The sequence below is a fragment of the Balaenoptera borealis genome (assembly GCF_965194805.1).
Source record: "Balaenoptera borealis genome assembly, chromosome: 6".
Taxonomy (NCBI): Eukaryota; Metazoa; Chordata; class Mammalia; order Artiodactyla; family Balaenopteridae; genus Balaenoptera; species Balaenoptera borealis.
Window position 1 is genome coordinate 16,355,286 of NC_138863.1, and position 24,260 is coordinate 16,379,545.

The 24,260-nt window shown below is 39.3% G+C and overlaps 1 protein-coding gene across 2 annotated transcripts in view; it reads left to right on the forward strand.

Annotated features, from left to right (window-relative positions):
- EPHA4 (EPH receptor A4) overlaps nt 1-19,637 on the forward strand; it is a 140,656-nt gene extending 121,019 nt beyond the window's left edge. Inside the window, exons 12-18 of one of the 2 annotated variants that reach the window (XM_082396807.1) lie at nt 3,014-3,075; nt 3,530-3,739; nt 5,614-5,763; nt 9,257-9,450; nt 12,736-12,920; nt 13,229-14,154; nt 19,099-19,637. In XM_082396807.1, coding sequence (XP_082252933.1) covers nt 3,014-3,075; nt 3,530-3,739; nt 5,614-5,763; nt 9,257-9,450; nt 12,736-12,895 — 776 coding nt within the window. In that variant the 3' untranslated portion in view covers nt 12,896-12,920; nt 13,229-14,154; nt 19,099-19,637. The remainder of the gene's footprint in view (nt 1-3,013; nt 3,076-3,529; nt 3,740-5,613; nt 5,764-9,256; nt 9,451-12,735; nt 12,921-13,228; nt 14,155-19,098) is intronic. The other variant, XM_082396806.1, reaches the window with a different exon arrangement.
- The last annotated feature ends 4,623 nt before the right edge of the window (nt 19,638-24,260 follow it).

Genomic DNA, 24,260 nt, shown 5'->3' on the forward strand with positions numbered 1-24,260 from the left:
AGCGGGTGAAGTGGAGGTGTAAACGTTGGATGTTAGGTCTGGGGCAAAGGGGGCAGGCAGTAAGACACAAGGGTACACAATCTTTAGGCAGGGAAAATTTGGAAATTACTAAAAAGTGAGAGCAGATATACACTAATTTAGAGGTCCTCAAACTTAAACATACATCAGAATTCTGGAAAACTCATTAAAACACTTTCCTGGACCTCATCTTCAGAGGTTTGATTTAGTGAGTGGGAGCCCATGAATTCACATTTCTGAAGAGCTCAAGGTCAATCAAGCTATAGTACCTGGAACCACACTTTGAGCACCTTTGGCCTAGTGACCAAAGATTTGCACATCATCTACTGCTAGTAAATTATGAGGCCTTGACTAGTTGCTCAAGTTCTCAGTTTCCTCATCTGTAAAATAGAGATAAAAATAGAATGGAATATTTAGCGTATTTGGCATAATGCTTATTTAGCAAATAAAAAAAAAAAAAACTAAGTGTTAACTGGCATTATTATGTCTTAAAAAGTACATCTTTCCCCATCTTTGGAATCCTTCAAAAAAGGAACCTTGGTGCTAAGGGTATATAATTTTTCACCTAAGGTGAAGGCTGTAATTAGCATAGAATAGCTCTATTTGCTTTTTAAGATGAGTTTTACAGACAGGATATTTTTTCTGTGGCCTGTGTCCCGTGGAGCTGCCCAGAGCCCTTCACTACTTTAATTAAAAGATAACATTCCTTTTAAATACTTCTGCAGGTCCATTTTCTCAAAAGGAGGCTCTGTTCAGCTTGGGGTGTTTTTTCCTGGGGCAGACAGTGATTTTTGTAGCACCTCTGCAGAAAGGCGAAGAAACAGGGGATCTTTGTGTTGACGTCCCACCGCACCTCTAAAACCCGTGGCTATTACAGCTGTAACTGTTACAAACGACTGGATGCATTTGCATAATGCACTTGTCACTGAATTAAAATGGTTTAAAATTTCCACCAGAGGAGCCATCCCCTTCCCCCCACCTTTCCCCTCCCCATTGCCTCCCTGCCTGTTCGGGAAAGGGTCTGTCTCTACCCTGGAGCCCAACCTGGACCCATTTCATAAGCCCCTCTGTGCTTATGGAGACATTCATCTTTATTTCTCTTGTAGAGCTCATAAAGATTCTGACAAATGGATACTCTTCATAAACAAAAAAATGGAGAATAATTGTGAAGATAGTGCCTGACAGTCAGACTAGGGAGGTGTGAGGGTGAAAGAGTGGGAGAGTGTGAATTCATGGCTGGACTTCCTTGAGTAACTTGGTAAATGGACAGGGAGACTATAAATTCTCGCCACTACCCCGCCTCCCCCTTCGGGATTTTCTCCTTGCTTCCCCACATTTCCAGAGGGATCTGGTGAAATGGAAGTAGGTGTTAATGCACCATCAGGGGAGTCACCCCTTCTCATGAGTTGACAAAGTATCGTTTGATTGAGGCAGGTTCATTAAAACTCATTTAGATGCATTTGTTCTATGTGGTCACAGATGCAGAGGTTAAATGAGTCTGAGGACTAAAGGCTTCCTAATAATATTGATGGAGGATGGAAAGGTGTATGGGGACCACTCCCTCCAGCCAAGGGGAAAGAGATTAGAAGTGGTTTTACTCATCCTTTGGTCTACACCGAGATTCCTGCTTTTGCTGCCTGCTTTCATTCATCACTTGAAAATTAAATGTTCGTGGTGGTGTTCTCTAATCCAACATTTTTGCCTCGGAAAGATTTCTTAGGCACGGTACCAAATGTCCAATCGAAGAACAAATTGATAAATGGGACTTCACTGAAATTAAAAACATCTGCTCTTCTAAAATTTTGCTTCTGAAATGAAGACGTTTCCCCTTTCCCCACACCAGTACAGAGTCTAATCTGATAGGGGCTCTGGGTGGGAAATGTACTCGTTTAGAATAATTCTGGGGGCTTTCCGGCAGCGGCACAGCCCAGCCCATTTTCCCTGACTGGATGTCTACGTCCAAACAGTCCACAAGGACAGGCAATGAATATTTTTGATTTTTCAAACTAACATTTTATTTTCCTCACAGGAGCTCTTTTCTGTTCTCTTGGCTTTACCCCTTGCCTTAGTAAAGTATCGAAGATTTACACCCCACTCCCACAAATACCCTTTAGAAAGAAGGAATTTCAGACCTTGAGTCCACTGCCAGGGATTAAGAAACTAAAGAATGATCCTTATTTCCTAAGGTCCTCAGAAAGAAAACCAAAGTGAAATGAAAGTGTTTCCCACTTCTCTCAAACCTTGAAATCATTCTGATTTCTTTGCTTAGAAAAGGGAGAAGGGCACACAAAGGCTCTAGTCCTGAATTTAAATTGCTGCCTAGGATGAAATCACTTATTGACCCTTTTCTGTGATTTTGTTGTTGCTGCTGCCGAGGTTGGCAGCTTAAGGAAGCAAATAGACTGAGTTTATTTATAGATAGGAAAAGGGAAAAGAAAGGATATAGCCCCTGACCTGAGTGAGGCAGGGGGAAAAGCTAAGATGGTACATGCTTGAGTTTTAAGATGAGTCTGGGTAATGAAGTATCCAACATAGCTCCCAGAAGCTTGGGTTTCTCTAAATAGGTAACAAAAAAAAAAGTTTCTCTGTTCATGGATTCCTTTAGCATTGCACAAGTGGCTCTTCTGGGGACAAAATTAATTAATTATCTTAAAGATTTTTTTCTCCTTTAAGCGGGCCATTTGTCATCTTCTCCATTTGCTTGAGAGAGCAAATACCCATCCGCGTGCTCCCTGGATACCAGAAGCCACTTTATTAAAGACCTTGTCCACAAGCCACCCAAAGGGTTAACCTTCCAGATGGAATTTAAACCTACTCGTCCTTTTAATATTTCATTCCCAGCTCCCCACAGCTGAGGCATAAGCTTGGCTTGTTTTAATTAAATTAGATCGCACAAGACAGGTGTCCTGGCAGGAAAATTGCGCACAGCCCATTTTTATCTCATTAACTGCAGTGCTCATCAAGGGTTTTGTGTTTTTCTTTCTGGAAACTCTAGGTAAACCAGTAATGATCATAACAGAGTACATGGAGAATGGCTCCTTGGATGCATTCCTCAGGGTATGTGACTACTTTATATTAAACCCAAGAATGTTGGTATTTAGAAAACTCTAACAGACTTTGAGTATTTGTTCTGTTTGGTTGTATTCATGGACTTTTTTCTAAAGAGGCAAAGGAAGAAGACGAGAAATAGAGAATGATGTGATTTTTAAAGGCTCTTCAATAATCCACGTACAAGGAGGGTAGTATTTGATTTATTCTTGTATCGTGGGGCTGTTTGAGCCATAGATTCATTACAGTTGGATAATTTCCATCTATTACAGGAAGCAAACCCAGCTCCTAGGATATACTCTACTCATGAATTAGTGACTTTGGTCAAAAAGGCCCGGAAATCATATTGAGTTTCACTGCACACCGGATACAGATATCGAAAAAGATCCAAGTAATAAATGCTTGGTGAAAATTAATTTGGCCTAATGCTAATGAGATTGTACCTTATTTCTTTCCTCTGCAGAAGAATGATGGCAGATTTACGGTCATTCAGCTGGTGGGCATGCTTCGTGGCATTGGGTCCGGGATGAAGTATTTATCTGATATGAGCTACGTGCATCGAGATCTGGCTGCACGGAACATTCTGGTCAATAGCAACTTGGTCTGCAAAGTGTCAGATTTTGGCATGTCCCGAGTGCTAGAGGATGATCCAGAAGCAGCTTATACCACCAGGGTAAGAAAGATTTGTGACCTCTGGGCTTTGACTCGATGAAACTGTTCCTCTCACTTTGACGTTTAAACCCTTTGTGATTTTTACAAGTTTCCTCCTCCTTCAGAGCCTCTTCATAGCCATGCATCCATTTTTAAACCATGTTTCCAAAGAGGGATTTTGAAACAGCCTCTAGATGTGTGACCACTTTACAAAGCCACAAGTTAGAGCATCACTTATTATTGTATTTTTTCACACTCAATCTACCTTTCTTCCTTCCTTTCTTCTTGTTTGTCTTAGATTTTCTACTTGGTTCCTTTTTATTATTTAAAAAAAATCTTATTTTAAACAGGACAGAACAATATTTCTAGTCGGCTGCCTACCGAATCTGAGAATGTATATACAGGATTTATAAAACATTTACACTGCGCAAGGTTTCCCAGTATCTAATGGCCTGCATTTTACTACTGGTAGATAAGCCAGGATTAAGGCAGAGTTAAGAGTTATCAGTATACAGTTAATGGCTATGCTATCTTAGCCGGACAATCTGAATATAAGATACTAATGGAATAAACACAGAATCATAAAAGTTATTGGCCATTAGGGCTGACACTGTTAAAATCAACATGAAGCAGGCCAGCCATTTTCTTCTTTTAATGCTCACCATTTTGCATGTGCAATGGTAAGCATTGGGGTTTTCTGGTATAGTTTGTTGGGGGGGTATGTGTGTGTGTGTTTTCTGGTAGTGTTCAGTTTCTTTGGCTGTAGTTTTGATTCTTACACATACCCTCTTCTGAATTCAAAGTCCATTCATTCAGGAAAGAATACATCTTTGTCCATGCTAAAGACTTTTTATTTTTCCCCAGTAGTTGGAGAAAGGAAAGTAAAAGGAAGCTTCTAGAATGATACATTTATATAGCCAAAATATTTAAGGAAAGCAGAAGGCGGCAGCACAAGTGTCTTGCTGTATGGAACAAGCATAAATGTGATACAGTGTATTTTCAGAGTAAACTGCAGTGAATCAATGCAATTTGCAGTACAATTTACTGCCCTGTTTAGTAGCTCTAATAAAGCAAACTTTTAAATGATGTCCTCTTGAACAGCTTAAGGGTCTGAATTGAAGTTGAATTAATTTCCCCAGATGGAACCCTAAGAAATTTGAAACTCCATTAAAAATACCTTGCACATAAGCATAATCAAACAAGAGACATTTGAGACCTTTAAACTTTTCTTGGGTAATATTCAATTGCTTTACCATTTTTGCAGGGTTTTTTTAGAAAATAAATAATAATCAAAATCTGGCCCTCCTGCCATTAAAATTAATAATGGCTCTAGCATCTGGTATTATTTGACTTCCTCTAAGAGCCTGTTTAGCATATTATCTTCTAGCTACGTTGGTCATGTTTCTCATGCTCTATAAGAGTTGGATGACAATGGGATGGATAGAAATGTTCATATTTAACTTTCTTAGGTCATGATTTCCAAAGCAGTATTAAGTATTGCCTTGTGCTGCTGGGTGAGAGAATCTGACAAGAAGTCAAAATTACTGTCAGCTGCACATCCGTTGATATATATATACCACGGATAACATGTGTATTTTGTAAAACCTAAAATGTCCTTTCTTCTACAGTATTGCCTTAAGTAGAGCTCAGATAATAGGCAGGCTTTTTAAAAAATAATTAAACATATTAGTTGCTTACTTCCCTGTGACTAAAGAAAACATATGAGAACTGTCTCAACCTGGAAGATTTTAGTTAGAATAAACAAATATCCTGATATTGTTTGGAAAGCTATCTCAGGAATGCTGTTGCCCTGCTTAGCAAACAGTAACAACATTCAGAAACTAAAATGGCACATCAGTGTACTTGAGGGATAACCTAGAGCTTGGATGTTCACAGGGTGGCAAGATTCCTATCCGGTGGACTGCGCCAGAAGCAATTGCCTATCGTAAATTCACATCAGCAAGTGATGTATGGAGCTACGGGATCGTCATGTGGGAAGTGATGTCGTATGGAGAGAGACCCTATTGGGACATGTCCAATCAAGATGTGAGTCTTTATGTTCTGAAATATATGTCTTTGCATTAATGTATGATGGAGTAAATGTTGAGCTTGAAATGATACATTAAACTTAAAATTCTTAATACAGATGTGTCTAGTAATCTAGCTAAAACTTACAGTCCTGGATTTCGAGGACCAAAATTACAAAGCCTTAATGGTATAATATGGGACATAGATAGATAGATAGGTGCATAGCTTGATCGATTAGCGATATGGAACAGTACTTTTACTTTGCTAACTTTCAAACCCATACTGAAATAAAATTAAACCTTGAATTTTAAGAAAATGCAAAGATATCTGAAAAACACAAATTTCACATGAGATGAAATTGACACGAAAGGTTTATTGGAAGAAAATTAGTGAATATTTTAAAGCTGGCAAAGTTGTAATTAGAGCTTGCCCCTTGAGGACTCTAAAATAAAGCTTCACTAAATGACCCTTTGTAAATTATACACATCCCTTTAAATGTACCATCTGGACTACTTTGTAAGGGAGTATCCACAATGCCTCCAATTTTAGAAAAGCATTCAATAATGACACTAATAAGATTCCAGAGTAATAGAATTTAATTACAGACATCTCCAGTGAGAAAGGAAAAAAACAAACCTAGACTGGGGGGATCTTGCTAGAACACTTATTAGCTAATTCTGAGAAGGTGTTAGTTCTAGAAGTGTTGGAAATCAGAACAAAATAAAATGGCCATTTCTTGAACTTTCCTAATTTTTTTATATGAGAGGTAAAATATTATCATAGAGTGTGTTTACGAATGTGTGGTATTCAATTTATCAATTTTATATTTAATTTATCAATTTTAAAATTGTATTTTAAAAAAAGTTTTTTTAGAAAATTTTCTCTGATGTGAAATGTTACCTGACCATCTGCCTTGTCCTGAAACAACAGGATGTTGCAAAACCTTGACAATTAAGTGAAAAACCAGGTGCACTCAAGAAATAGGATGTTACCTTATCAGTAGAAGAATGTTTAGAGCAATACAGAAGCTAATGCATTCTGTGTCCAGTGGGGCAAAAAGAATTCTCTAACCAGAATAAGAGGAACGGTAGTGCTGACACTGTAGTATCTATAAATTATAAAGGAAGGTTCATAGCAAATAGCAAGAAAGACAGCAGCTAGCATAACTGATAGATAATTACAGGCTGGAGACAGACTTTGGGAGTGAACAGTGTGTAATCTATTGTTTGATGTGATTATGCAGATACCATCAAGTACCTTTCTTGTATAGTAACATTTGGTTTTGAGTTAGAGACATTCAGAGGAACAAAGACCAACAACCTAGAAGAAGGAATAGTGCCTGTATTTACTTATTTAATTATTGGATATTTAAGCTTTTCTTTATTTCAGTTGAGAGTGGTGGCCAAATGCTCATAAGAGTAGACTATCTAAAGATGTTGTCAGTTTTCCCGCCCTAAATATTTTCAGACCTATAGCTTTGACAGCTTCTATATTATATTAAAATAATTTTGTTGGTTTAAACTTTCAGTTGTCTGCCTTTATCCATGAAAAAGCATCTGAAGCCAATTCTCTCCCACAAATAATATTGATCTATCATTCACGTGTATTTGTCTCTGCGTTGGAGTCTGTGTAGAACAGGAATCTATAGGAAATGTAACTGGAGAATTACTTTCATGGGTAGAATTCATTTGGCATATGGTGAATGGAGTCAAAGTAACTGTTAAGAATATGTCAAATTTATCAAGTTTTTTGTTTGTTTTAATCCTCTGCCTTCCCCCCCAAAACATTCAGCAGTAAACTGAGAAAATATGCTTTGTTAACCCACAAGCCATCTTCCAAGCTGTCAGTAGATAGGGAGCTAATGAAAGAATACTAAGCACTCTGAGGGTTTGTAACAAATTGTGTTAACCTGGCATCAGCCCAATGTTGCTTGCATTCTCATCAATTCAATGTAAAATATTTTCATCAAGTCTAGAGTCAACACCATGCACCTGGAAAGATAAAAGAAAGTCAGAGGATCAAACTGACCTAATGTCATTGCCAGAAATAAATAGAATCACGTTCAGTTAGATAGCATATAGAAGTCTACTTTAGAAGGAGAAGTAAATTAATACTAATATAGTAGGAGGTTGGCAAAAAATACATGGGAGAAAAGGGTTCAGAGGGCTTAATAAATCACAAGATGATTGTTAAACTGAAACAGTATCCTGGTTAAAAGAACCACAGTTATACTGGTACATATAAACTGGACCTAACTGAATTGATTATTTTCTCTTGAAGGCCAATCATTGAGCAGTAATAGACCCGCCGCAGGAGGACTCTGTCATGGTCACTGAGATGGCTGCAGCCAGTGGTGGTTTCACTAGGAGCTATCATTTTAGTAGGGGGAAAGAAAGGACTGATTTAAAGCAATTAAAACTTTTAAAAATCCCCAAAGAAAATCACCTCCAGAATCTCATAGGATACGCATAAACCCAGGTTATGGGAAGCCAAGAAATTAAGAAGTAATTCCCCTTTTTAAATTTGACATGAGTCATATCATATTGTGTTACTGGAATTCACACCCTGAAGAAGAGGGGTTTAGAGAAAAGCCAATAAGAAAATGCTGTAATACCTGTGAAGATAGATTAGAAAAATTAGAAGAAAGCCTGTGGAATGATTTATGTCTTATTAGGCAGGAGGACCACTCTGGGCAGGAGGCAGTTATCACCTACCATTATAACTTCTTTCCTGAGATGTGTAAGGGTCCTCTTTAAAATATAAATGCCCCAAGGAAGGTTTTTATTAATTATTTTTAAAACTTTAAATCTAGTTATGAGCACCTTTAACAGGATCAGTTGACAGCCAACTGAGACCAAGAAAGAGATACAGAATTGGTAAATTGGTGTATTTTGGTCTTCCAAAACTAAAAATGGTTGCGCATCTGGAGGGGTTGAGGAATGTGCTGTTTCTGAGAGAGGTAGTGCCTTCTAGATTGGAAGGTCTGGAAGTTGGGCTCTGGTATTGACCCACCAGCTGTCTGAGCAAGAGTACAGAGGCTTAAAGTGAGGCAGAGGGACTTCTGTTTCATAGGCAACTATTAATGCTTCCTAAGGAATGCCTTTAACACTAAGCTAGAGTCTCTTTTGCTAAGAGTGTTTAGCTGATAGAAGAATGAGAGGGCTGTCGCCCTGTGGTCTCTGGGGGCCAGGCCAACACCATGTGGTTGATCTGATTAGGTTCTAACCGCTTTGGAACATTGATGCTTCTTCACTTTGGAGTTTCAGATGGGCATTGTCTGCCATTTGAGAACCCCTCATAGCAGCAGCTGGCTTCCCTTCCCTGTTGCCAGCAATACTCAGGTCCAGCTCTGGCTTCCGTGAAAGAATTGGAGCCGTTCCCATGCTCAAGCTTGCTGGCAGCTTAATGGACAGGAGACTTGCTGAGCAGGAGGATGAACCTCTAACAACAGCTTGCCTGGCAGCTTAACGTACCGTTCTGGGTTTTTTGTTTTGTTTTGTTTTTTTGATAGGTGATTAAGGCCATCGAGGAAGGCTATCGGCTGCCCCCTCCAATGGACTGTCCCATTGCACTCCACCAGCTGATGCTAGACTGTTGGCAGAAGGAGAGAAGCGACAGGCCTAAATTTGGGCAGATTGTCAACATGTTGGACAAACTCATCCGCAATCCCAACAGCTTGAAGAGGACGGGGACCGAGAGCTCCAGGTCAGCCGTGCTTACTTAATACTGATGTATGAAAGAATACATCAGAGATGGCAGGCAAGTGGTGACTCACTTTAATTCCCGCCTTCTCATCAGAGGCCACTTCACAGCCGTCTGCAACCTGGGTGGCTTCTTCCTCCTTGAGTATTTATGGTAGTTCTTTTCACCATTCTGAAGACCCTAGTACTTGTCAGGCCTCAAACAGAAGTCAGAAAAACAAATTTAAAACAACAACAACAACAAAGGAATAGCTCAAGTGCTTATTTGGTGAGGCTGGACCTGAAAACTTAGGAAGATGGATGAAATGTACTTTTGGAAGATGGTCAGGTTACTAGATGCTATATTATGAAAGGGGAAGGAACATGGAGTTAGCAAAAAATAAGAATTCGAAGACATCTTTAAGTCGACTTAAGTGTGAATTGTAGCAAGAGATTCCTGGGTTTCGGTTCTTAAAGTTGCTCTTTTCTGAGTCTTTCAAGAGGAGAAGGAAACAGGACCAAGATAAAAACTGATCAAGTTACAAAGCATGCAGATGAATATTTGAGAAGAGTTTTGAAAACTAAAATGATTGAATCACCTGTAAAATAGGTAGTCACTTCATTGAAAAGAGCAAAAGGAAGCATTTCGGTCCAAAAAGAAGATAAAGATACTGCAGGTCTTATAATTAATTCAGTAGGAACTTTTCTACCTGGAAATTGGGCTTTACTGGTATAAGATCCAGGATACCTAGATGCCAGTCCCATTGACCATTGTTAGGAGTTAAATGGGTTAAGAAGACAGGCACAATAAGATGAGGTGATTTACGCCCGCAGGAGGAGAGGCATCTACTCATCTCCAGATCTGTGCTTCTCAAAGTCTTCTCTTTCATCAAGACCCTGAGTTAAAAGTAGGAAGACATTTTCCCCATAGTATACAAGCCCTTCCAGTCTAGGCCAGCACTAGGATGCTCTCCTCCGGTCTTTCTCTTGAAAACTTAGCCTACAGATTGGAGGAGAAGGAATACGCTTCCCATTACAATATGTGAGGAAAAGAATTGGGAGTGAACAGCAGAGATACCCTGTGTTCTCTTAGGCTTTCAGATCCTTTACCACTAGCCACCATTCAAAGAGTTAATGACCATGCTCTCCTGAAATAACACTGGGCTGAACTCACATCTTCCTTCTGCCACTGGTAGCTATGTGACCTAAAATAAAATCCCCCATCATTTCTGGTCTATTTTTGGTTCTTCTCTTCTCCAAGGGGGTGAAAATAGATGGCACTAAGGCCTCTTTTCCAGGTGTAGCTAGTTTCTTTTATTCCAAGGTAAAACTCCTCCAGCTTTTTATCTCCAGCTCCGGATGCCACGTTATTTTGTCTGAAGGTTCTTTGGTACTTGGGGCTTCTCCTGCTGGTATAAACTGTTTAGTTGCTAACATTGTATAATGTGTGCTTTGCACCAAAGTACAGAACAAATTGGGTTGTTGGACACACTTTTCTCACTTCTAGATTTTTCTCATTGATGGTACTCAAGAGCTTTGGTGCTTCTTACTGCTTGCTGATCATGGAAGGTTGTATAACATGGTATGTGATTCAGCACAAAATTAGGCAAATGTCACAGTGTTCCACAAAGAGCACAAAGACTTCCAGAACAAGCTTGAGAATGACCCTTAGAGTTCATTCATACTGAGTAAGGATATTTTCATTCTAAGGTCATTTTGACCTTGTCAGGTACCTAGAGCCTCCATGTTGCCCTTTTAATGCTTTGGCTTAAAGTTAGAAGTAAATGCAAACTTTTGGTTTTTGTTCATTAATATTCCTGGTAAACATTCAACACTAATGTCTAAAATTCTATGTGGTAGTGTTTGTTATTGGCTCAAAATTGGGAAAAGAATGAAATCTTGATGATTCTTACCATAAAAATCTGCAGAATTTTACTCAGAAAATTGGATTAATTGAAATAATGGACAAAAAAGAAAGGTCACAAAGACAAGCTATTATTTGGACACAAAACTGATTGATAAAGCAAGTCTTTGTTAACATATCGATATAAAAAAAGAAGTAATGCAAATCAAGATAATTTAGGTAACAATTAAAATGAAAAATGGATTGGATTAATTCTACTATGTAGAAAGTTAAGCCATTAGAGGGACTTAATTTTGTTTTTACAAGAAAAGGATTTTTTTGGTTGAAAAGTCAGTAGTGATGATATAATTCTGATTTAAATGTTTGTATTCAAGCAACGTAGTCTCAGGGTGAAGATCAGGTCAAAATGTTAAGATCAACCACATTCTATAATTTCTAGGAAAGGGAGTTCAAGAAAATAGAACTTAACAAGTAGCAAGGTTGCTATACAGGTAATTATAATAAATGTGGTATAAAATACCCTGTTAATGTCTACCTCATGCTTATTAAGTAGTTGGAGATGAAGATGACTATAATTCTCTTAATAAATACTTTCCATAAATAGATTATTTATTGTGTATCAATATCGTGAGGGATGACAAAATACTTGCCTTGAACTCTAGTCCCTCTTGACAGTGATCTAATGTAAAACACCTGGCCTGAGAAATGCATCAACTAATAAATAAGTTAATAAGAAGTGCTTGGAATTTGTTGAAATGATTCTTTTAGGAGCCCCAGCAAGGGAAAAACGAGAAGCACATTCCACAATCCAAACAGTGATCAAAGTGGCCATTCTTCCTGCTAGTCTTGGCACACGTGCTGGTCAGGCTGCGTTGATTAAAGAGAGGATTAACTCCCTGCTGTCCCAAGTTTGTTTGAATGCACTGAGCCTGCCTGCAAACCTGGCTGGAAGCATGCCGGACTTGAACTCTCGCTGTTTTCTCTGCTTCCATCAAGTCTGGCAGGTTGCAAGCTCACAGTTTTCCTTACTCATCCTTCACTAGGGTTTCCATAGTTGCTGAACTAAAGTCTGTGATATTCAGTGCTGGCAGGGACTGGACCCTTCCTTCAAAGACTGAGCTGGTTTCAGCCACAAGGGCTCCCCCAGTCTTTACCCCAGGCTAGGATGTTAAAAGACCTGCTCTGATCCTTATTGCATTAAGAGGTCCGCATAAAACCAATGTGGGAAATGAAGTTAAGAACAAATAGAGTGATTGAGACATGCTTTTGCAGCTTTATGAAATTAGGGGCGAAAAATCACATGGTGACATTTGACGTTGGTGATTCCATCTAAAGCCCGTTCTTGGTGCTTCGGTTCCCCTTGCCTGTCTCAGACCATTTGACTTCTGAGTCAGGCTGTCTCTCTAATAATTCTTGTCTGTCTACACTTTCTCGTTCCATTTCCAGACCTAACACTGCCTTGTTGGATCCAAGCTCCCCTGAATTCTCCGCCGTGGTATCGGTGGGCGATTGGCTCCAGGCCATTAAAATGGACCGGTATAAGGATAACTTCACTGCTGCTGGTTATACCACACTAGAGGCTGTAGTGCACATGAACCAGGAGTAAGTACTCAGCGATGTAACACAAAAGGGTAAATCTAGATTTCATAGTATTTTGCTTCTTTTGCTTTGAGCTGCATAATCATCCTACTCATTTTTTTAAAAGAAAAGAAAACTGGAATGCCTTTCATTTTGATTGATTGAGTGTCATTTTGCACAGCCTCTATAAAGCTCCTACATTGTTGCATTCAATTGCTTAATTAAACATTTTAATACACCTGCCTTGTTGTGCTGTATTAATTGTGGCTGATTCAAATGCATGTCTGCATGAAGCCCAGAAAAGAGATTCTCGGCCCTCATCACGTTTTCCTCTCCCACTTTTTTCTCCCCCTGCTTACAGTGACCTGGCCAGAACTGGCATCACAGCTGTCACACACCAGAATAAGATCTTGAGCAGTGTCCAGGCAATGAGAACCCAAATGCAGCAGATACACGGCAGAATGGTTCCAGTCTGAGCCGGTATTGAATAAACTCAAAACTCTTGAAATTAGTTTACCTCATCCATGCACTTTAATTGAAGAACTGCACTTTTTTTACTTCGTCTTCACCCTCTGAAATTAAAGAAAAAAAAAATATCTGCAGCGTTGCTTGGTGTACAGATTGCTGAAACTGTGGGGCTTACAGAAATGACGACCGTCATTTGAATTAGACCTGGAACAAATCGTTTCTCAGAAGTCCATCCATCCATCACCAATTTGTAAAATACATGTACCTATATAAATAGAACACCGCCTCCGGTTTCAATGCCGTATTTGCTGCCAGACACTGAGCTTCTCCGAGACATCCTTGATCGTCTCTCCATTTGGAATTACAACCGTAGCGTTTTGTTTGTGGCATAAATTACAGTCCATCCTTCTTTCACTGGAATGAAGACCATGTCCACTTTTGAAGGACTCAGTTATAACTTTTAAGGCTTGGTTCGTACCAGGGATAAAACCTAGGTGAACGTCACGTGACTCATCAGTGCTGCCGCTTGGTGCTCGGGCCACCTGGTGGATTATGCGGACACGCGGGGCTGGAGAGAAAAGGAAAGTGGATTTTAAAATAATAATAATAATAATAATAATAATAATAAAACCCAAGCACCATACCCCCTACCTGGACAAACGCGGTCCGTTTCTTTGCGCCCGAGGCTGTGCCATATAAGTCTTATCTGGGGACTCTACAAACTTTTCGTAACTACCTTATGGATAGTGAATTGTGACAATCTTGTGTAGGGACGTTTCATACTTTCCTCCTTTAAAGAAGCAAACCCAAATCTACAAGGTAAGGCAAAAGAACCAGCAATGAGTCTTTCTCCAATGAAAGCTTTTTTTTTGGAAACTTTATCTTATTTGAAACACTGAGCAGTAAATATCTTTCATGGCTATCAGGTAGTTTGGGTGTTTTTTTAACATTTCAGTCCTCTTGACATTGGGAGAGGAGACCCAAAGCAGTATGCCTTCTCTGCTGTTCTTCCAGGAAGAAGTGAAATAGGAACTATATGAGGTCAGGATGGCATCTAGACCTCCACTGGCTGTGCTTTCTTTCACACTGTGAGGGTCCTCTTGTCCTTTGGTGCCCTTCATTCCTGCCACAGATCCTTACTGAGCATCTTTTGGGTACTGGGTAGTAGCCTCTAACCTTGTTGGGTCACGCACATGCCCCATTCTTTGGAGAATTTGCTTCAGTTAAGGAGTGCTGGAGGGTCTTTCCATGAGTTTCATTTTCTTTTTTTTTTTCCTTCTTTTTTTTTAATTTAATTTTTATTTTATATTGGAGTATAGTTGATTTACAATGTTGTGTTAGTTTCAGGTGTACAGCAAAGCGATTCAGTTATACATATACATATATCCACTGTTTTTCAGGTTCTTTTCCCACAGAGGTTATTACAGAGTACTGAGTAGAGTTCCCTGTGCTATACAGTAGGTCCTTGTTGGTTATCTGTTTTATATACAGTAGTGTATATATGTTAATCCCAGCCTCCTAATTTATCCCTCCCCTACCCCTTTCCCCTTTGGTAACCATAAGTTTGTTTTTGAAGTCTGTGAGTCTGTTTCTGTTTTATAAATAAGTTCATTTGTATCATTTTTTTGATTCCACATATAAGCGATATCATATGGTATTTGTCTTTCTCTGCCTTACTTCACTTAGTATGATAATCTCTAGGTCCATCCATATTGCTGCAAACGGCATTATTTTATTCTCTTTATGGCTGAGTAATATTCCACTGTGTGTGTGTGTGTGTGTGTGTGTGTGTGTGTATATATATATATATATATATATATATATATATATATATATACACACACCACATCTTCTTCATCTGTTTCTCTATCGATGGACATTTAGGTTGCTTCCGTGTCTTGGCTATTGTAAATAGTGCTGCGATGAACGTTGGGTGCATGTATCTTTTCAAAGTGTGGTCTTTCCGGATACATGCCCAGCAGTGTTCCTGTCCTGCTCCAGTAGCCCCTGTACCAAACTGGGTCAGCCAAGGAGGATTTACTTAGATGTCAATGGTGAGACTTGGAAGTCACCTTGACTGACTCATTATCAGAAAGTGACCTACTAAAAAAATAGGCTTTTCATCCATCAAGCCCATTAGCCTTAGGTACTTCTATTTTAATCCCTGATTTTGTTCTTAAAACATGTGAATTTAAATGACTCTGTTCATTCCTAGAAGCAAATAGCCTAACTTTTTTGACTGGACAAATTTTAACTTTTTTAACTCTTCCATTTTTATCACTTTTAAAGAAGAGCTTGGCTGATTTTAATGATCTTTCTCCCCCCTTGGTTTTATCCTTACAGTGCAAGGAATGTTAAATTTGATGCTGTCAAATCATGACAGTTTAGTAAAAACCTTTTTGCAACATTAGTTGTGAAAACTTTTCTGTTCAGAAGGAATGTGAAATTTGTTTTTTAAACTACTCCAAGAATTTCTGTTTTATCACCGCTTTTGCTGAAGTCAGGGAGTTCTGGATATTCATGTTAAAAGTTGACAAATGTTGGGGAGGTTCACTTGCTTTTAAAAAAAATTATTTTTTTTCCTTCTGTAAAGCTGTGGGATATTCTGTTTTCAATTCCCATAGTCCAGTTCAAATAAGGTAGCATTATAGTGCTATCTTGTGAGTAAAAAGAGAATGTTACCTTGCACACATTGAATAATTAAAAGTTTTGCTTTCTTACAATCAATAGCTTAAGACTTGAGGTGTTTTTCTAAACATTGAACATAGTCAAAGCAGAACGTTTTTAAAAAGAGAGGGTGTCAATTCTAAGATGTCCTAACATGTTAATGTTATGTACTGTGTTGGAGTGGATTTGTTACATCTTAGCAGGTATCTCTGCAAATGAAATATTCAGTTGAGAACTGAGGAAAAGGTGGAATATGAAATTCATTCAAAGGTTGCCTTCTGAAACCTTTTTTTTTTTAATTTATTTATTTACTTATTATTTTTGGCTGCATTGGGTTTTTTTGTTGCTGCGTGCGGGCTTTTCTCTAGTTGCGGCACTGGCTGTGGAGCACCGGCTCTAGAGCACAGGCTCTAGAGCACAGGCTCAGTAGGCATTGCTTCGCGGCATGTGGAATCTTCCCGGACCAGGGCTCGAACCTGTGTCCCCTGCGTTGGCAGGCAGATTCTTAACCACTGCGCCACCAGGGAAGTCCTGCCTTCTGAATCTTAAGTTTTACACATTGTCTGAGTTAGAGCCCAGGCCAATGGAAGGACCAAAAAAAGGCTTTCTATGTGTCTAAAATAATACCCAGTAGCAGTAAAAGTGGAACTCCACTGCTTCCAGGAAGTCTTGCACGTTGAAAGAGAGATGTGAGGACAATAGGAATTTGTATTGTTTCCCAGGGTGTGGAGCCAGACTCTGGCATCCAGACAGCTTGGATTCCAAAACCAGCCGAGATGTTGACAGTGGGAAGTTCACTCTGTGTTTCTTTATAACTCAGTTCCTCCACCTGTAAATTAGCGATAATGACACTTTAACAATAACACCTTTCCTAACACATGGTGTTGTTGTGTATATGAACTACTCCTATGTAGAACACACTGAACTTCACAGAAGAAAGGCGTCCTCTTCCTCCAAGGTTTCCCAAGTGTTATTCACCCGTCTTTCACTTGTGAACCCAAACGTTTTATTGCAACAGGCCAGAGCAGGGTGAAATGAAGTTCAGTGGTAAGGGGCCATCCAGATGAAGCTTCTCCGCTTTCAGTGGATTTATGAGGGTTTGGGGGTAAATGTATATCTATACAGAAGGTGGTAGACCTATCAAATCACTCCTGTATTATTTAGCCTTGAAATGTATGAAATTGTTAGTTTATAATTGGGAAGAGTGAAATGTACAAGTAAGACCCCATTGCAATGAAAAGAACTGGATGATAAAGACACTTTGATGTCTTCATGACTGACTCAAAAGAACAAAGCTTTTGTTTATTTAGTCGCCATGAAAGTCACATCTTTCACTCCTGATCCCACACAGACCACATGCTTTGTCTGGTCTCTTTTCAAGCAATTCCTCACGATAAAGGGGTTGCTTGAATTCAAGGAAGACAAGGTTTATTTTTCTCCCTTTTATTCTGACATCAACTAGATATAAGCCTCCACGTTCCCACACTTCATATACGCACTGAGTATCTGAATATTACAAATATATTTATATCCAGGCATTTAGTGAAGAAGGCAGTTGGCAGACACAAATGGGAGAAACGTGTTTTTGAGATGACTCTTTCTCCTCTAAGTAGCAAAAGAAAATCACCTTCAAAAAGTGTGCATATCCATATGGAGTTGGTTATTCTCCTTCAGAGTCTTTAAGGTCAAATTTGTGTTCATTTTGTCCTTCATGTAAATACATGTCTTGTCTGATGGAATCCCTGCACATTCAGGTTTAAAAAACTATGTTCGATAGAGTTATTGATTTCCAGAGAAGAAAGAGTTGGAAAAATAGATCTGATCCTTTTTCTTTAATTTTTTTTTCATAATTGTCAAAAATGAATGATGTTGACAAGTGACTACCTGAAGACCTTGGTAGTTATGTCCTTACCCACATTTATAATTTTAAATTGCTTAAGAAGTAATGTCTATCTGAATATTTTATACAAAAATTTTATTACTTTCTCCAAGTAGACTAAAGTATTTTCTACAAGTTTAATGGTCATTTACCTCCAAGAAACTAAATTTGCTTTATCTCCCTCACACAATAAACAATGCACAAATACAAAATAAGCAGATAAATTGGTTTGATAAAATTAGGAAAATTATCTGTAATAAGATGCACTTTGGTCTTAATTTTTGCTCTACACTTGAGGCCAACAACTGCTAAACACGGCCACTGTGGTGGAAGATATTGTCCAAGAGCAATCTTGAGGGAAAGTTATCAAAAGGAAAGAAGAGGAGTTGCTTCTTTTGGCTTGAGTTGATTATTTGATGAATGAGAGGACAATGGTTCCATTGCATCGTGCCAGCCTTGTTGGAATCTACGCTGATGGGGCAACTGCGACTGTCTCTTGGTGGACTTCAGTCCCCAAGACCTCCCTCACTGTGCCCATGGCCCCGGGTTCCCTCTCTCTACCTGTTATATGCAGATCGCATGGATTCTTTACTAATTAGATACTCCCATTCGTTAGAAGTTACTTTCTCTTTACGAAAAACATCCAATGCTTTTTATTTCGTAGCTGGCATTTTTTCAATCATATTGTTGAATATTGGTGGATTGGGATGTTTCCAGATGTGTCCCTAAAATACACAGTTTCCCTCTTTGGAACAACTGACTTTTTAGAGTAGTACAATTTGCATCCTTTCAGCAGCTCTAAGCCCTTCTTGCACAAATGAACCGTAACAGTTCAGAATTTTTATTTCAGAGAAAGGCTGTTTCCATAGTGGGTAAAGCTTGGCTGTACACTCAGACTGTATGGATTCTAATCCCAGCTCTGCTACTTCAGAACGTACGAACACAAGCAGGTTTTTTAACCTCTCTACGTTTCCATATCCTCATCCATATAATAGGGATACGAATAGCATCTTACTCTGAGTTATAATAATGAAGCTGTTAATAAACATTTTTATTATTATGGTTATCATTTTTTCAGAGGAGGAAAGTAAGAATTTATGATCTTCTCCCTGGACTCCTTACCGAGCCATCCTGCCTTCTCTGTACTTATACGGCTTGACAACTGGCTGGCGAGATAGGTTGATGTTTTGTCTGAAGTCTTGTTCTTTTCTCTACAGGGAGTACATTCTGCTATCTTGGCCTCACAGCCCTTCCTTTTGATTACAAAGCCCACAGAAGCAAACAGAACACACCCTCCTCAGTTCCTCCTAAACGTGTTTCTTCTGCTTCTACTATGCCAGTTCTGCAGCAAAGACGCTGATGAAACAACACTCATTCCTGAAAAGAATACATTTCTGACTTTCAAATCCCCTTTCCCGGTGAAAGAAATGGCAAACATTCAAGCTTCAGCATCTGCTCTCCAATTGCACTGAGGAATGTCCTGTCTGGCAGCACCAGCTCTGCAGAGCCCCTGCTCCCCAACTCCTTTGGTTTTATTTATACGTATTTCCATATCTCATTTCTGTATGTCCCTGCTGCATTGGTGTGGCAGCAAGTGACCGAAGGCTACAGGTTTTACCATGGACACCAGGTCCGGTGCCACCACACAAAACAAAGCCAGTTCCCGTGAGCTGCCTACGATATGCATTGCTGAAGTAACGTTTTACCCAGGGTGTGCCATCGCAGTGATATAAATATATTTTTTTCCTAGACTAAATATGAGCTTACTATCTCTTTTGATGTGTGTACATAGGTGTGTGTGTGTGTACGCGTGCGTACGTGTGTGTGAGTATATAACCTCATGCTTAGAACTGCCTGTGAATGTTGCGGAATGCTACACGTGGAGAGGTCTGGTTTGCCACCAGTTCTGAGATGAAGAGCCACGTGAGATAGCGGGCCTGGAAACTGTGCCCCATCCCCTTAGAAGGACAACCCGGAAGTGTTAAATGTCCCGTATCTATAAGTGTATTTTGTAGCAGCCACGCTAACCTTAGTAAGTCATCCTACAGCTTTGGACAGAGGCATTTTCACCTTAGCGGTGGAGTGATTTTAGAATATAAATCCATTCAGGTGACAACCCATCATCAAAATCACGAATTCTGATTGAACTCCTCATCTGAATCACCAGTTCCTTGGTGGAGGGAGAGAAGGGGATGGAATTTGTCTAGTAACCCCAAATGTAATACAAGTAGCCTTTGTTTTCCTGCATAAATGGACGTGTTGAATGCGAACAAATATATGCAATTCATATACTTTCGGAGATGAACGTAGACGCGTGTGTCAGCTTTCAGATGATGTGTCCTGGATTAATACTTTGTCTCCCAATATCACAGAAAAATACATACCAGTGACTCTTGAGGTTAGCATAGTAGGGATGAAATGGCCTCAAGCAACTTCAGGTTCCCAGTTTACACGGAAAGTTTGACTGTTATGAATATGCAGCTAACTTCTGTGACCGTCAAAAGTGCATCAGCCTTCTGGAATCTGAGGTCCAGTGTGTGAAGATTCAGTTTTGATCTGATAATGTATACCAAAATCCAGCCAACATACTGCCATTTTTCATAATCGGAGTGGCTGCCTTGCTTATTCTAAGCTATGGTTGCAGAAACTGTGGCCATTGATATAAGCTATAACATCAAATCAGGGAAAAATGGGGGAAAAAAAAAAGATTCCAAACCTTATATTGTTGGATAAGTAGAGAAAATCATCAATAAATATTTATTACATTCTGACAGGGTGTATGGCATTGTATTCTCATAACTATGCCAGAGTGACAAAGTTAATTCACCCCTTTTTGGGGACTTTAATATATTTTTAAAGGGATGTGCCTATGCATTGATGCCTGAAAAAATATGTATAAAGAAATGAGGTTGAATCTCTGAGTGGGTTTTCTTTCCCCGGAGGTCAGGGCAGGAGACCAACTTCAGGTGCTGTATCCAGCCCCAAGAATGGATCCTGCCCTAGTGAGCTCAGATGCTAAGTCATGCTCAGATGCTAAATCCTTAGGCAGCATTAAGCTGTCCCCCTGCACCAAATCAAGTAGCTTCACCATGTGTTCGCTGGCCCCAAATTATTTTTAACAACCTTAAGAATGAAATGTTTTGGTGTGTTTTCAAAAGTTATTTTAAAGAAAAGTTATGCTCACTACACTGCTGGTGTGTGTTTTTGAGACCTCTTGTATTCAATCTGTGAAGGATATGTATATTAATCCATACACACTTATAGCCTCAATATTTGTCTGAAGACACTTAAATTCTGACAAGTAAAAGAAAGTTCTAGAAGCAATATTTTCACTTCTTTAACATTCTCCAAACAACATCAAGCATTGGTACACACTGAAGAGTGCATTTATTTTTTGTATCACTCCAAGCATGTTGGAATATGCAAGGACTGTGGTTAAAATTAGAATGTATAAGGCGTATTATAATTTAGTTCATACTGAAGAAGAAATTAACAGAACAATGCTTGGTTCAGACATGTTCCAAAATTTGAGCAATCTCTTGAGTTAGACATAGAGATTTTTCTATTTTGTTTTAATTTGTCAAGGTATTTTTCTTCCCTTCATGAACTTTAGGTACACATAACTTATGTCATTTATTTATGGTCTTTTATACCTAGTTTGTAAAATTGTAAAATAGCAAACTAAATGCAAAGAGTTTGCATTTGAAAATAATAAAGTAGTTGCCGTATACAAACGTGGAATCTAGTTGTCTCTTTTCAACAACTTTTGCCACATGCATGGTGTTTCTAAATTAATTAATCGCTTGTTGTCATTTGGTTAGAACACAATATCTTCAATTCTAATTGAGTGTGCTTATTTAGAGAATAAAAAGCGTTGATTTCTGGATGGTCCTCGCCCTTGAGAACAACGTATTAGCAAATCTAACTTAGATTCCGTGAGATCCTGTATCCCACTGTAATTAAGACTGAACTTTGGTTAGAATTCAGTCTCCACCTCTTACTCATCATACAATCTAGGGCAAGTTTCTTAATTTCCCTGTGCCCATTTCTTTGTAGAATGGCAATTACAATGCCAAGAGCTTTTATGAAGACTATATTAAAGTGTTAGCACAATGTCTAGCATCTAGCCAGAACTCAACAAACAGTAGCTCTTCTGAGGATACAAGCTGTCTTTAACATTCCCAATTCTACACCCGCTCTAACACCATTGCTACTGATCCAAGTGGCTAGCTACGCGTTCCTACCATGAGCTTTTAATCCAGGATCGGTGGACCCTTGACGATACACCGCTGGAGCTCCAAGGGGTCGAAAAGTTTTCCTAAAACATGGTGCAGTTGTTAATGATTATATGTGTGGTTTAATGGGGAGAAAGTTCATAAATTTTATCAAATCTTAAATTGGTGTAGGATATGAAAATATTAAAGGCCACAGTTTTAAGAATGGATGCTCTCCACATATTATTTCATTCAATAAACTACCATTGGCTAAGCCCTTGTTAATTGGAAATCAGACTCGAAAACTTACTAATAAATTAAAGCACTTAAGTGCAGCTAGCTTCAGAGAGTGAGGCATGCCTTTTAGTGTTATCAGGGACATTTTAAAACATGGGCCTTGAAATGAAAAGAATCTGGGTTACGTCTGGTTATTTCGTGTTTTTTTCTTACTGAAACACCTCTCTAGAATCAGCTATATTGATATGTAGAGTAGTTGACAACGTATTTGTGATTGGAAAGAGACTAGGCTTGACATTTTCTCCCCGACTTGTTCAGCAAGATGGAAAAGCAACTGTGATTCTCCAGAGAAATAACCAATAGAAGATGTATCTCTATCTCTATATGGAGATATAAAGATATAAGTATATAAAGACACTCTTTATGAGGAAATGGCTCACAAAATTTTGGAGAATGAAAAGTTCCACAGTCTGCAAATTGGATACCCAGGAAGGCCAGAGGTGTAATTCAGCCCAAGTCCAAAGGCCTGAGAACCAGTCAAGCCAATGGTGTAAATCCTTATCCAAGGGCAGGAGAAAATGAGATGAAATGTCTCAGCTCAAACAGTGAGGCAGGGAAAAAGGGGCGGGGTGGGGATTCCTCCGTCTATGTCCTAACATACTGGATGACGCCGACCCACAGTGAGGAGGGCAATCTACTGAGTCCACTGATTCAAATGCTAATCTCAACTGAAAACACCCTCACAGGCACACCCAGAAATGATGTTTAACCTGGGCACCCTGGCCTATCAGTGTGACACATAAAATTAACCATCACATTGTCGGTATTTTCCCCTACATTTTCTAGAATGAGCTGGTAGAGTGGTGTCAAAATTGCCATATGTAATCTTAATAATTATGAGATTGATTTCAGTGTAGTGCAAGCTAGCTTCTGACCCTATATTCTCAGCGGTGAAAACACTAAAGTTTTATTTCCAGCTCACATCACAGCCTGGAGAAGATTCAGAGGATCTTCCTGGCAACTTTCCAAACAGTGACTCAGGAATCCAAGCTCTTCCCCTCCTGTGAGGCTGCCACGTGTGGTGTCCAAGGCAACATGTAAAGGGAAGAGAATGTGGAAGATTGTCTTGAGGCTTTAAGGCCAGGCTTGGAAAGGGCTTATATTCCTACTTCCCTTCTTCATTGACCAGAACCCAATCACATGGGCCTAACCTGTTTGGAGGCTGGGAAGTGTGCACAGGAAAAAGAACTAAAATGATTATAGTTGTTAGCCAGGCTCTGTCACAAGTACAGCAGCCCCATGCACCTAGGGGAGGTCAGGGAAAGCTTCCTGTAGAAGTGAAGTGCATCTGTAAGCTTTGCCTGACCTCCCATAAGCGTGTCCCATGGTCATTTCCCAGAGATGCAGACAAGCATGAGCAGACTTGTTACAACATTTGCATTCTCACCCTTGTCTACCTAGATGCTTTAGGGATTGCATTTTCCTTTCTGCATCACAGATCTCTACGCTTTGGCTACACACAACCTTCGGTTTATACACAAAAGTACCTGCCTCTTAGGGTTTAAATTGCCTTAGCCACTCAGTTTCCCTAGGAGGAAAGGGGGGTGGGAAGCATAGAATAAATCCTAATCCAAACAACAGATTTGAGGTGTTATTTTTTCCTCCAAATAAAGATACAACTAGAGTGTGTAAAACCACACCACCTTAACCCCTTGATGCCTATCAGATGGACATGACCCTGAAGACTTATTCTGAGACATCTTAAGAATTAGAGATAAAGTGCAGGCTTAGAGGATTTCATTCCTTTAAACATTTGTGAACACTTACCTGCATGCCAGCCATGTACTAAACTCTGTTTATTTAAATACAATAAATATGACAGAAGCACTCTTACGCCCATTTTATAGATGAAAACACTAAGGCATAAG